This window comes from Saccostrea cucullata, unplaced genomic scaffold (genome assembly GCF_032062105.1).
Source record: "Saccostrea cucullata isolate Sc308-1 unplaced genomic scaffold, CSIRO_AGI_Scuc_v1 ctg23, whole genome shotgun sequence".
NCBI classification, from domain to species: Eukaryota; Metazoa; Mollusca; class Bivalvia; order Ostreida; family Ostreidae; genus Saccostrea; species Saccostrea cuccullata.
In genome coordinates, this window is record NW_026932470.1 from 96,972 (window position 1) to 110,632 (window position 13,661).

General features: G+C 34.8%; 2 protein-coding genes across 2 annotated transcripts; both read left to right on the top strand.

Annotated features, from left to right (window-relative positions):
• The first annotated feature begins 1 nt into the window (after window position 1).
• On the top strand, window positions 2-1,745 carry LOC134235183 (tyramine/octopamine receptor-like). Its single transcript, XM_062717296.1, has one exon. The coding sequence runs from the start codon at window positions 228-230 to the stop codon at window positions 1,194-1,196; it is 969 nt and encodes a 322-aa protein (XP_062573280.1). The 5' UTR covers window positions 2-227; the 3' UTR covers window positions 1,197-1,745.
• A 1,326-nt stretch (window positions 1,746-3,071) lies between these two features.
• LOC134235214 (uncharacterized) lies at window positions 3,072-10,421 on the top strand. The gene is made up of 3 exons (XM_062717351.1): window positions 3,072-3,522; window positions 7,412-7,546; window positions 9,668-10,421. Exons 1-3 carry the CDS (start codon window positions 3,456-3,458, stop codon window positions 9,889-9,891), a joined length of 426 nt encoding a protein of 141 aa, XP_062573335.1. The 5' UTR covers window positions 3,072-3,455; the 3' UTR covers window positions 9,892-10,421.
• Window positions 10,422-13,661: the final 3,240 nt, after the last annotated feature.

Genomic DNA, 13,661 nt, shown 5'->3' on the forward strand with positions numbered 1-13,661 from the left:
AATTAAACTGCCTCCCCATCACGTTTGTTATGACAGAGAACAGCGGATGATGTCCATTATTAGTGATTGCATGCCCTCAGCCACAATACCGTAATTGTCTCTAAAACTTCACCGTAAACATGCCTCATTTTACAAGTATCCTTTGATTGAATCGATACACTGCAATTAATGATATTAATCATGACAACTTAGGAATTTAATTATTTCTATGCTGGATTAGCAACAAGATGACAGCAGCCGAAGAGTGGAGGAATATTACACATATTCCTTACGAATCCTTAGTTACGACATATTTTATTGTGGAGTGTACCATCATAGGCCCTATCATCGTGGGAAACCTCCTGATCATCATTAGCCTGCTGAGGTTCCATCGTCTCCGTAAACGTATTTATGTTTTGGTCGGAAACCTTGCCGTATCGGATCTCCTTATTGGCCTCGTTTTCATTCCTTATGACCTCGTCTTTCTGACTCATGAAGACCTCGCTCGACAAAAGTATTTTTGTTTGATCCGCCACTCCCTGGTCGATATGCTTCTTGGAGCATCTGTTATGAACCTTTTTGCAATATCATTGGAGCGATATATTGCTGTAGTCCATCCTTTGCATCACGCTGCGATATGTACCTGGAAATCCTTGTCGATTGTAATCGCGATGTGCTGGTTGTTGTCGATATTACTCGCCTCGCTCCCACTTCTTGGTTGGAACCAATGGAAAGAAAACGTCCCTTGTGATATATTATGGATTTGGCCAAAGGCTTTCAAAAGCATTATGTTCATCTATTTCACTACATCTTTAGTGGTAAACTTTTTTATGTACATAAAGGTGGTTAGAACCGCATGGAGTCAGTTTAAAATTTGTGACAAGCCTATCCAGCGACAAGAGGACCGCCATAGAATAACCAGCAAGTCATACAGAAAGACTAAAATCATGATTCTTTTACTCGGAGCCTTTGCCATCTGCTGGGGCCCGTATCTGCTGATTGTTATATTTGACACCCTGTTTCTGGAGAATAATACTACAATGATGACTCTCAGAAAATTCCTGTCCATTATGGGGCTGGTCAACTCTGGGCTGAACTGGGTTATTTTCGGACTGAAAAACGCAATGTTCCGTAAAGCGTTCACTTATCTGCTACGGTGTGGCGTGGGCGTTAGTGAGGACAGTTTAGCTGTCTCAAGCTCAATCACACCTGTTTAATGTAGCGCTGTAAATATTTCATTTAGATTTGGTTGCTGCATAAAGGTTTACCAAAACATGTAGCGTTTCCACCATCATTTTTTGTTACTTACTTATCTTGAAAGGCAGTTATGGTGGAAACATAAGTCGACAATTGCAGTTTTTTGTCCAATATTAGTATGTATGTACATTGTAAGGATTGTGGTCTTCTGTCCAATATGTCAGCACATAAGTACTCGATCTGTCCAATAGATCAGTGCTTTATCAGTTTTATTGATCCAGTCCAATATGACTGTTTATCATAAGGGTTTAATACTCCGTCCAATAAATTATATGTCTGTACATGTATATCGTAAGAACTGATATACTGGCCAGTATGTCTGAACAGTAAAAGGGTTTTGGTACTTCATAGAATATTTCTGTACAATATAACAAATTTGGTCATTTTTTTAAAGAAACGTTACCACATCAGATATTTCACGAAACATCGCCCGCGTGGTGCAGTGGTTAGAGCGTCTACTCTTACTAGAGACGCGAAATAAGGAGTTGATTATTACGTCGCGGGTTCGAACCCCACTGTACTGAATTATAACTGATAATTTCACTTTGGCTCATAAAATCAGTCATCCTACACTGTACCTTATTTTAATCAATGTAGTTTCCTTCTGATCAATAAATCACAAAAAAATATTATTGTTAATAAAATATGTTTTCATTATTTGACTTTGATGACCTTCAAATGAAAGAAGTCATATCAAACACAATTGATAATGATGTAAAAACTTAAAGAATTGATAGAACGTCATGGGTATATCTGAATATATTTGTTTATGAAGTAGGGGTAAAACAAATAGTGTTCAAGGTAAAAGTCCATTCTAACTGTACAAATCATGAGTAGAGTATACAAAGGATTTTAAAACATCCAGAGGTGGAGCAGGTGGCATGAAGGATTGAGCATACCCTATCAACCTTTCACATCCGCCATGTACTCTTTGTCATAATCGGAAAAGGGGGGAAATTCGTGACAAACTCATTGTTTAAACAATGGCCTAACAATTAGTATGAAAATGTCAGTCAGCATTTGACTTAATGATAGAATGTATTTGCTGATAAGGTCATTGTATCTACCATAGAACTTGCAAAATAATTACTTCAAGCGAGACTGTACGTTGATATCTGTGTTTCAGCAACTTATTTGTCTGTAGCTTTTCTCGTCTAAGAATTGTTCATACGTAGACCTAGCTGCAGAAGTGTAGCTTCTGCTTTAACTCTCCGAATTTTCGAGTCGACATGAATGGAAGTTACTATTGTTAATTGTTAAATCTAAATGTCGAGTCGAATGCCAAAGCGAGTGTTTTCTTCTTCTTGTGTATGTGATATATAATGTAATAAATTATACTTCATATGGATACATATACAAAAATAGGTCTGTTAAAACGGGGCGCAAATGATACCCATGGGAATTCCGACAGATTGTTGCAAGAACTACCGGGTGCATAGATAATGTCGAACAGAAACGTAAGCATCTTTTTAATGCCAACTTATACCTGTTTTATAATAAGAAAGGTTTTTAACAAAATAAAATTTATATAAATATATTTCTTTATATGGCGTAATGTGGTATTGTATAGGGAAATATTACATTATACATGTATACGAGAGAAAGCGAGAGTTATACATAGCTTTCATTAAGTTCGATGTAAGGAACTGTCTTCGGCTTGAATTCTCACAAAGATCAACCAACATGGAATTACAAATGTGAAGACGGTATTTAGTCATAGGAAGATATGATATTTTCTCGCATAGTTATGTGAATTCATATCATTTTTTATCCTGTATTGACTGTCATTATCAAAGTAATAAGCTTTTATAGTGGGAAGGAGTGATCCCTAACTGCCTAATACGTCAAGCCATCATCGCGGTCCCTCGGCAGACAAAAGGAAGCCTATAATTAGATTGGTCGCTAACCAGATGTGGATCCCCGATCCTTACATCTCACAAAATCACAGAACCAGCAGATTATTACTCACGGGAGATTCTCACTAAATGCAAAATATGAAATATCAATAGCAGGGAACTCACTCAAAATCTCAAGAGGTGGAAACTTATGAAAAGAACGCATATTTCAAAGCCCTGATTGGACGGAAATATTCAAATTGTTTTGAATAGACCCAAATTAGCACATAGGATACTGTTGACTTCTTTATTTCCACAAGCCTCGATTTTTTTACCATCTTTGGGTAGTTTGTATATTTGACAAATTTGGAATGCCTTAAGACAATGGCTGAAGTGACAATGTGGACAGGAATCATTTCTTTATTTCTGGGGTTTCTTTGCCATATAACAGGTGAGTAGCTTTAAATTTTCTTACCGCTGTCTCTACATTGTAAGTTGGCTTAAGTTTGTATTGTTCAATTGATTTTTGAAGCTTAAAGGTTAAAATATCAGTCAAAAAAATATACATTTGTACAGGTATTTGTTTAGTCCGGGGAGTTTTTTTTTTTCAATTTACTGAACACAAAAAATAAAGTGTTTATTCATTGTGAACTGAAACTCTTAATTTGCACGAAGCATCAGTTTACTTCAAAATATTTTTTGTTGATCAATACTTCATTTCTTAATCAGTTCAGTGCAAAAAATATTTTTTTTTTTTACTTAGTTTCATTTTTGAATCCTGCATGGGCCTGGGATCAGCAAATAATTTAGTCTAATACCGAGTGCATTACGAATCATACAGACTAAATTAAACGAAAGTGCTTAGTTAAGGTCCAATACTTACCACTTTACAATGCCTCTGTGATAGATATTCATTCATCTCTGCGGAACATTTATTTACAAGTTATTTAAGTCTTTTTTAATGATTTATTCTTTGTTTATGATTAAAAATTAAGAAAAGACTTCTTGTACTTTACAATAAAAAAAATCTTGTATAATTCTGGATGACATGACATTCAATGAATACACATCATATTAATGAATAGTAAAGGGTAATAACTTTTATACTTCAGTTTCAGTCGAAAACAAGCTATTATTAGAGGCCTTATTCATCCCTAGAACTGGAACCCTTGACCAAGTTTTAAAGGATTTCCAAACAAAAAAGAAATGGTACAAAATACCTTATATAGTACAATTCTCAACCTATTTGCCTCTTTGATTCCCCTGAGCAGAGATGTACAAATACATATAACGCATTTCCAGTATACAAGTATAAACAATATGACGCCCCTTCCCAAACACTAGAACCCTTATCCTGGGGACCTCAAATTTCACAACTTAAAAAAAATCCTTTGGTGATCGTAACTATATATATGTGCACTAAAATAATGTGGCAATACATCTTTGATATGGTCTAGGGATTTAGAGTCTAGGGTAATGCGTAATAAAAGTCCATCATAGATGTAAACAAATGTGTTTCTTAGTCCATGGTAATACTATTCAAACAAACTTTTAGGGTGGGGCCACAATGGATGATCAAAGTTTAACATAGGAATATATATGAAAAATCTTTAAATAAACTTTTTCTCATGAACGGTAAAGCCATGATTGGTCGTAGATACCCGGTGTATGAAAGCATCCTCAGGTAGTGTAGATTCAAGTTCGTTCGGGTGGGAGGAATAAGTCTAGATATAAATTTCTAACACGATGGTCGGGTGAGCGTTAAGGCCCATGGGCCTATTGTGTTTATGCCGTGCTGTATCACAGTTGATTGGTGATTGTGTTCAATGAGATAGAAGTATATAATGGAAAATCGCACGATTACTAAACGCAGAGTTTTAGAATCTACCACGAAGCCAATTTTATTGCTTTTCTTCCAAGAATGTTCAATTTTTTTCTTTCCGTAATTAATTGTTACAAGGGATCGAAAAATGCTATCTGTTCCAGAATATGCAATATTTTTGTTTAATTTTTTGGGTGATAATTATTTATTCATAGTTATTGTCCCCCGCTTGAAAAGTGGGGGATATTAATTTGGGTTTGTCCGTCCGTCCGTCTGTCCGTCCGTCCGTCCGTCCGTCCGTCTTTCTGTCTGTCTGTAACGCTTTCGTTTCCACACGATATCTCGAGAACCCTTTGAGCTTTTGCAATGAAAGTTAGCATAGCAACTCCCTATGGACTAAAGAAGACCCCTATTGATTTTGAGGTCAAAAGGTCAAAGGTCAAGGTCATAAATAAGCAAATTCTGTCTGTTAAAACACTTTCGTTTCCACACGATATCTCTAGAACCGTTTGAGCTATCGCAATGAAATTTTACATAACAACTCCCTGTGGCCTAAAAAAGACCCCTATTGATTTTGAGGTCAAAAGGTCAAAGTTCAAGGTCGTAAATTTATACATTCTCTCTGTGTGTAACACTATCATTTCCGGTTAACTTATATTTCTAACATATTTCAAGAAGATTTTGAGCTTATGCAATGAAATTTTATACCAAAACTCCCTAGGACGTCTCTCGCCCCTCTCAAAGTGCCCCGCCCCGTTTGTTTTATTAGTATTTATAGTATTACATGTCGCTATTTTTAGCGCAGGGGCATGAGGAGAGTTATTGCGTATAAAACAGGTTCTCGGCGGACTTTATGTTCTTATTACATCTATTATAACTGTTTAATAAAGGCTAAATAAATCAAACACCATGGATTGTGTAAAATTTTGAGAATACCGAACATGAAAACATGAATATATACATGTATGTGACTTCAGTTCTGCATATACTTCAATCCGGGTAAAGCGACTCCGTGGTCTAGTGGTTGTCTCTCGCTTCAAATGTGAGAGGCCCTGGGATCGAATCTCGGTCGAACCTTTCTTTTTTTTTTTTTTTTTTTAAATACTTTTTTTTTTACTAAATGATAGTATTCAGCATGTGAAATGAAAAATTTATGAGGTTATAAAATCATCATTACAGGGTGATAAATATTCCATATAAAAAAATCTTCTATACACACAATAAAGAATAAGCAATCAAATCTTTATATGCATATTGACATACATGTATTTTATTTCCTTCAGTATACATGTATACATTTAATAATTCTACAAATTCAGTCAGGGGGAGCCGACTTTTTCCCTTAGCGGGGGACACGAATTCTCTGAATTAGCTTGTTATGAATGTTTTGGACATCTTCCTATTGAATCAAATTTCTCCTATTCTTTTAAAAACGGTAACATATTCGTACAATATTTTCTAAATTCAAGTTTATACTACACTTAGTAGTTATTCTGAAATTTATTTACTTCCTATCGTTCCGTTAAAGTCAAGACCTTTTATGAACTGTGGTACAATTTTGATGATGTAATGTTATAGAGTTTCTATATTTCGATCCCTTGAACATAGCAGGCTTGAACCATAATCATTTTTCTTTGCTTTTCCCATTTTTTTTTTTTTTTTTGGCATGGTTAATTTAATACAGCTGTAGATGTAAAGCTTCAAGGACATGAAATCTTTCATAATTAGCATGACAGATTCTTACGACAGAAATGCCTCCTGAATGTGCCCGTTTTTGGTCGATTTTCTGTTCCTCTGGTGTAATTAAAGAACCTCACCAATCCATTTTCGAGATTAGGCCCACCCATTTCTTCTGCTCGAATTAAGGAGGAACGGATGCTCATTCCTAACATAGAGTGTCATTTTGTACGATAGAGGACGGGTATCGATTCTCAGCTATCACCTCATTTGTCTCTTCCAGAAAAGACAGAGCACTTATTTCACAAGCAGCTGAGATTGTAAATGAAAAAGCTCTTTACCCCTCCTCTTTGTCCTCTGTACTTTTCCTTTCTTTCTGAATTTTTTTTCCCATCTGTCTGTACTCTCTTTTCCTTTTCTCTTGATCCCTCCTTCTTTTCCTGCTGTTTGTACTCTTTTTTCTTCTCTTTGTACTCTTTTTTTTCTTCCTTCTCACTGCACTCCCCTCTTTCCCATTTTCCTTTTACTCCTTTTTCCCTTCTCTTTTCACTCTCCCCTTTCTCTTTGCACTCTCTTTTTTCCTTCTCTTTGCATCCATTTCACTTCTTTAGAAACTATCTCTTCTCCTTTTCTATGTACTCAAATTTATCCTTATTCTTCTTGAACTTTCATGTACTGGTATATCACAATTATGTACATCACATGTTTTGTATGATTTGTTTTTTGTTTTTGTTTTTTTTGTATTGGTGAGAACATTCTAAGATAGTTAGAAAAACACTTGGTTATGTATCAATAATATATGTTTAATCAAATCAGATTAAATCCATTGTCTCCATCCTAGATTCCACGACTCTATGTGCTCAGTGCGACTCGAAGCGCGATCCTAAATGTGAGAGCAACCCGCCAGACCCCTCCGACTGTCTGGAGAGGACAAGCAAAAGAAATGGGTGCCTCATCACCAGGATCTATATTAACGGTAAATAGAAACTGACAGTTTACACTTCTATATCCAACATAAACTCGGATAGCTGAAGATATATTTAATCATTTGACGTTTTTAATAATTATAAAAGGACACTAATTCAACAATTCAGTTGAAGATCTCTATCGCTCATTAATGATATTTTCAATTCTGAATTCAACATTATATTGACATGCTTATTTGATAAGCACAATAATTGAATTGTTGTTCCCTTCAAATGAACTAAATAAACTATATCAATTAGATTAATAAATTCAGAAATCGAGCAATAATTGAATATACATGCATGCACGCATTAATTGAATAAAAAAATCACTCTCTTCTGTTCAATCTCAAGCATCAAGGATTTTACCCAATAAATCAACAATTTTAAGTTTATGTGAATTTGGTACTGCACTCTATTCAATAATTTATCGAATACTTTGTTGTTTTATACAAAACTGGATTTATCCACATAAATTGTGTTTTATCTTTAGATATTTTTCGACCAAATTAAATAATCTCATTTAAATGATGTCTTAATTCACTTGATGATATTTTTAACAATATTATCTATTTTGTCAGAAGATGGAGCGCCCTTTTACGTTAAAGTGAATGTGTTGAATTTAAGATACTGTAAATGTATTATATTTGGCGTGTAAGATATTTGGCGGAAATTCAATTTTCAACAAGTTAGCGTACATTTGATTTATCGCTGTCTGAATGTCTATTTATTAAAGTTAATATACAAGACATTTAGCGATGTACTTGAATTAGCGGACTCTGCTTTCCGCCAAAATCGCTAAATAGAATACACCGCTTAATGTAAGACGTTTACAGTATCATTGATAAATAGTTGCCCCCCTCTCACTGGAGTGTTCAAGCATTTTTAAGAGTAAATGTAAAGATATAGGCAATACCATTCATGGAATTTGTGGAGAGGTATATATATCAATTATATATTATCAATTTCTTTCAAAATTCCCAACTCACAAATTTCTACAGTCAATCTAATTTTTCCATGAGCATAAGCTTGGTCAAAGTATTCGTATTTTAGTATTGCTTTCAAGTAACCAAGCTTCATGAAATTGTGTAGAAGCACTGCATCTTATTTCAAGCCTCATAAGTCACTGAGATATACTCAATTTTTCATATTAGCAAAAAGGCCCGTCCATTAGACTTTTCTTAACAGATCCTTTAATCAAGGAGGAAACGTTACTGTCAAAGATCTCAGATCCAATCCACAGATGATCAGGTCAAAGTGGTTTTTGATAGGCTTGGAGGTATTTAGATTATCATCCGTAAAAGTAGAGTGGTAATTCAGAAGATTAGAACAAACATTTCCCGAAGTGATTCTGATATGGTATTTCAAAATGGCCGTCTCTTTGCTGATGAACTGATCAAAAATCCAGATTGCAGTCTCGAGAACGATTAGTTTGTCATTCAGCAAGATTTGTCAAGCCGTCCACTGCATGGTTCCTTACATTTACATTCAACTTCATTTTAATCATAGCTGAGCACGAAAGAAACCATAACCATATGGGAATTGGACAAATTTGAATTGAATATACAAACACTGTAACTCAAAACAATATACTATGCCTCTAATCCTCAAATCAGCGAGATCATAAAAAGAGACAGAGTTTTTATTCCAATGGGACATTTCAAGATTCAAGCCAGAGTTAACGGGAATCAGGCACGTACAAATCTTGAAGATCACTGATGGCAAGTTTTCTTTTTGTATAAGCTCAGGAGAATCCTTGCGTTCGCCTTGACTCGTTTGAATTGCATATGAAACAAAGACAATGACAAGAGTACTATAGAAGTGAAAATCGGGGGTCTTTTGGATGAAACCTGAATGCCGAGTACGGGTCTAAATTTTAAGTCCTTGGGTATAATGGTCCTTCGAAAATGGGGTGTAAAACCACATATGCATACAATCAATCAATTCAAATAGCTAATTTGATGTACTTGGGTATGTATAATGTACCCTATTGATATGTAAAAAAAAATATATCAATAGATACATTATACATATTTATAATCCAAAACCCAAGTTTTTATGAATAATCTATGATGTTCTGTCTCATATAAGGCTTGGATATAATTCTTGTTTCTATCAATGTCATATTTCAGATCGACAGACGGCGTTCGTTCGTAGCTGCTCAACCTTGGATTCTAAAGTTGACAGGGAAGGTTGTGTCAACGACACTTTGACAGCCAATAAGAAAACTTGTTACATACTTTGCTTTGAGGATGGCTGCAATAATTCTTACATCATTTCCGGTTACATTTTACAAATAATTTTTTTGACAATGTCCTCTTTTATCATTTCAAAAATATTGAGCCGAAATAGTTAAATAGTTAACTCTCTACATGACAATTATCAGTGAAAATAAAAGAAACTATTTAATATACGAGGGTTGATCCAAAAGTTCGTGGAATTTCTTTCCAAAATTTTATCGTGATTTGATGAAAGCAAACAATAGGTATATTTATAATTTAGAGTCCAAATGCAACAATATTGGAAAATTTCACAACTTTCCAATTACAAAGAAGGTCACACGAGCTTTCTGAAAATGGATTGTTGTGAAACCCGGGGGAGAATTCAACGTAACGTCAAGTTAGATATGTCACGTTACGCTATAGACGCATCTCACCCTGATGTCCAATTGGAATACGTAATTCTTCAAAATGCTGCCTTTATCTCAAAAAAAGCCTGGATATCCTCTCGCATTGACTTATCTTCATTTTTTTCACTGATTTCAAAATACTCCCCATCTTTCCATATGATGTTCCAATTTCAGTAGCAATGTCAAAAGCAGTACGTCAGCCGACAACGTTTATTAACGCTTTTAATTTGTCTAGGGGGATAAACACTTAAAACAGAGCCTCCTAAAGGTGGCCACACCTTTAATCAATGTCCATGGTAATTCTACTTTTCTTGAATTTCTTATGCCACTGGAAAACCAGTAACTAAATGTATTTTCCCCAGCATATGTCAATAATACAAGCATTTAAGATAGAGTGATCCCGGGATTTTCACAAAACTTGTGACTTGATCGGAATATGACGTTGTCTCACAACTCAAAGGTGAACAATTAATCACCAATTAATAAACTAAATATCCAGAAAAATCAGTAAAACGCGCATACAAAGGCTTATAAAATATCAAGCAATCGCAATAATGACGTAATTTTCGTTTTATATGCCACATAGGGCGGTTTTATGCTCATTACAAGTATTAAGAATTTAATTGATAATAAACGCAGTAATGTCTCCCCCGCATTTCCAAACAACCGTTTCTATGGCAACTGCCATAGACTTACTATCATAGATATTTTAAATGATTTTTAATTTAAGATATTCAACAAGTGTCTATATTCTCATTTGTAAATTTCAACCATTTTCACTAAAAAATAAATAAAATATGAAGAAATTCCACGAACTTTTGGATCAACCCTCGTATTTTGCTGTGAGGAAATATAACATTATTTTTGTTATTTTTAATTTTCTTACACATATTTTGAAGGTATGGTAGTTTATGTTAAAGACTTAAAGTACATTTTGTTTTCATTTAATCAGAAAGCTGAAACAATACAACATTTCATTCGGGGAAATGTTCGCCCCAAATCATAAACAATAAAACTCGTATTTTATAAATAATCTTTCTTAGTTTTATATATGGCATATAGATAACCAATAGAATAGTAACTATTCTACCCGAGAGTATTACGAAAATAAAACTTTTCCCAGTTGTCAAAGCAGGTAACAATGTCTTTGTTTATTTGGCTCATTACATGTATGACAATCGCAATTTGGAGTGACCTTTACTGTAATAGTTGCCTTTCTAGGGAGAAAATTCTTCAAAATAATTTTTGTTCGAAATATTTTTATTTTCATATTTCCGATTGGTGATAATTTCCTTTTTTGTCGAGGAATTTCTAGTTTGGGAATATTTTTCAAATTTGATAATCATAACAACTTATTTGAATTATCGTACCTAGATTCCAAAACGTCATAAAAATACGCAAGAACATGCTCTTCGCACGACTAATTTCTAAATGAAGTAGACTACTATCAAACTAGTGCTAATTGTAACGGGGACCGTTACAGATGTTCCCCAAACGCTCCCCAACTCCCTATTATAGTCATATTCCCTGTAAGCGTAATTAAATAAGACAAACTTTATGCATTTGAGACTTTAACAACGTTTACACAGAAGTGTACTATGTTCATTCAAATTTTATCATTGCACACTTGCGCATGTTAATGTATGTGCGTAATGACCATATCATATTCTCTGCACAATCTATATATTTCAATATGCTAAATATTAAAGTATTTAATCCAAAAGTATAAAAAAGCACAAGTGCATTTTTGATTTTACCCATTTCACGTACACGCACGTGCATACATGAGCATGGTGACCACACCTTCTTGTAGAAGTCCATTACATCTATCTATGTTCTAAATCCCACCCCGTTTGGTTGAAAACCAAGGGAGTTATAGCTGTTTAAAGTTTCAGCCAATCAGATTGCAGCGCACGTACACGCACGTGTATGTATGTGCAGGGTGACTTTACCTTCTTACAGAAGTCCATTATATATATCTTTGTTCCAAATCCCAACCTGTTTGATTGAAAACCAAGGGAGTTATAACTGTTTAAAGTTTCAGCCAATCAGATTGCAGCATTAGTACACGCACGTGTATGCATGTGCATGGTGACCATACCTTCTTGTAGAAGTCCATTATATATATATATCTATGTTCCAAATCCCATCCTGTTTGGTTGAAAACCAAGGGAGTTATAGCTATATAAAATTTCAGCCAATCAGATTGCAGCGCACGTGCATGCACGTGATTTCATGATAATTGCTATATGTCAATTTGTAGGATATCCTTATGCATGGCTATGTTCAAAATTTCAAAGGATTTCATCAAAAAACAAGAAAGATATTGAGACTTTAGTTTCAGCCAATCAGAGCGTAGCGCACGTGCATGCGCGTGAGATCTTGCCATTTTGACCACGTCATCTTGTTTATGCTACTAATACATCCTTACATTATGAGTTTCAAAACATTTCATCAAAAAATTAGAAAAGTTACGGCAATATACATTATTTTGGTCATTCACGTGTTGCACGTGCGCGCTCTTGCAAGCACGTGCGTGCAAAATGACCTTGATTCCGCAAATCTACATAACATGTCTACTGACCCTAAAAACATTTCACCTTAGTTGGATGTGTAGTTTACGAGATCATTCGCGGACAAAAAAGTGCCCAGGAAGAAGAAAAATAATAATAACTAGATACGATCTCGTTGCGAGCAACGAGAGGTCTTCCGTCCGATTCAGGAAAAAAAAAACTTGTAAAATCGAACTAAAAAGTGATTAAAAATTTTGATCACAAGGAGGAGTGAATCCAGGTCGCCAACGTGAATGCGCCTTTTTTTTCTCTTTTTTTCCCCAACGCGCGAACCATTTAGCTATTGGGAATACTGCTTTAAATATACTTGTGTATACTTTTGAAACAGTTCACCTGTCTAAGAATCATAAAAGGCGGGCCACTATTCATAATTTCGTGTCAAACGCCACGCGTAAATATTCGCACCTTTACTGATCTATTAAAGAGGAGCATTCAATGAAATTAATTAAATAAAACATTCTTATCACCTTTATTTTATTTCGGCGTTAGGAAAGTTTATTTAACACATTGTACACATTACATATCCTATCTAGCCCAGTAACACTAAAGCAGTGAAACGTAAATTAAGTTTTTTAAGATTGACACTGAATTGCAACGTACTACTACGTGAGAGTCCAAGTAGTTTTTTGCATTTCATGTATCCTTATGTCAGAATGGTTTAATCAAACGCTCAGCTGCCTCCATAAGCCCCTACTCGCGAAATGGCGGAGTTGACAGAGACAGCCGCCATCTTGGGCCCGCTTCAGATTTTCAAATATTAATATCTAGAGTTCAGATTAACCAATATTAAAACAACTTATATAGTAAGCATCAATAGAAGTGTCTCTATAAATATCCCAAAAATAAATGAAAAATATTGAAAAACAAAGAAAGTTGAAAATTTGGACTTTTTGAATTGGCTTCCGGTAGCGACAGGAAGTACTG

What these genes read in the sequence shown, in the direction of transcription:
- LOC134235183 (XM_062717296.1), top strand. Translation starts at nt 228, where the DNA reads ATGACAGCAGCCGAAGAGTGGAGGAATATTACACATATTCCTTACGAA.
- LOC134235214 (XM_062717351.1), top strand. Translation starts at nt 3,456, where the DNA reads ATGGCTGAAGTGACAATGTGGACAGGAATCATTTCTTTATTTCTGGGG. An exon ending in GTTTCTTTGCCATATAACAG is followed by an intron (nt 3,523 to 7,411) that starts GTGAGTAGCTTT and finishes TCTCCATCCTAG; the next exon opens with ATTCCACGACTCTATGTGCT. An exon ending in CACCAGGATCTATATTAACG is followed by an intron (nt 7,547 to 9,667) that starts GTAAATAGAAAC and finishes GTCATATTTCAG; the next exon opens with ATCGACAGACGGCGTTCGTT.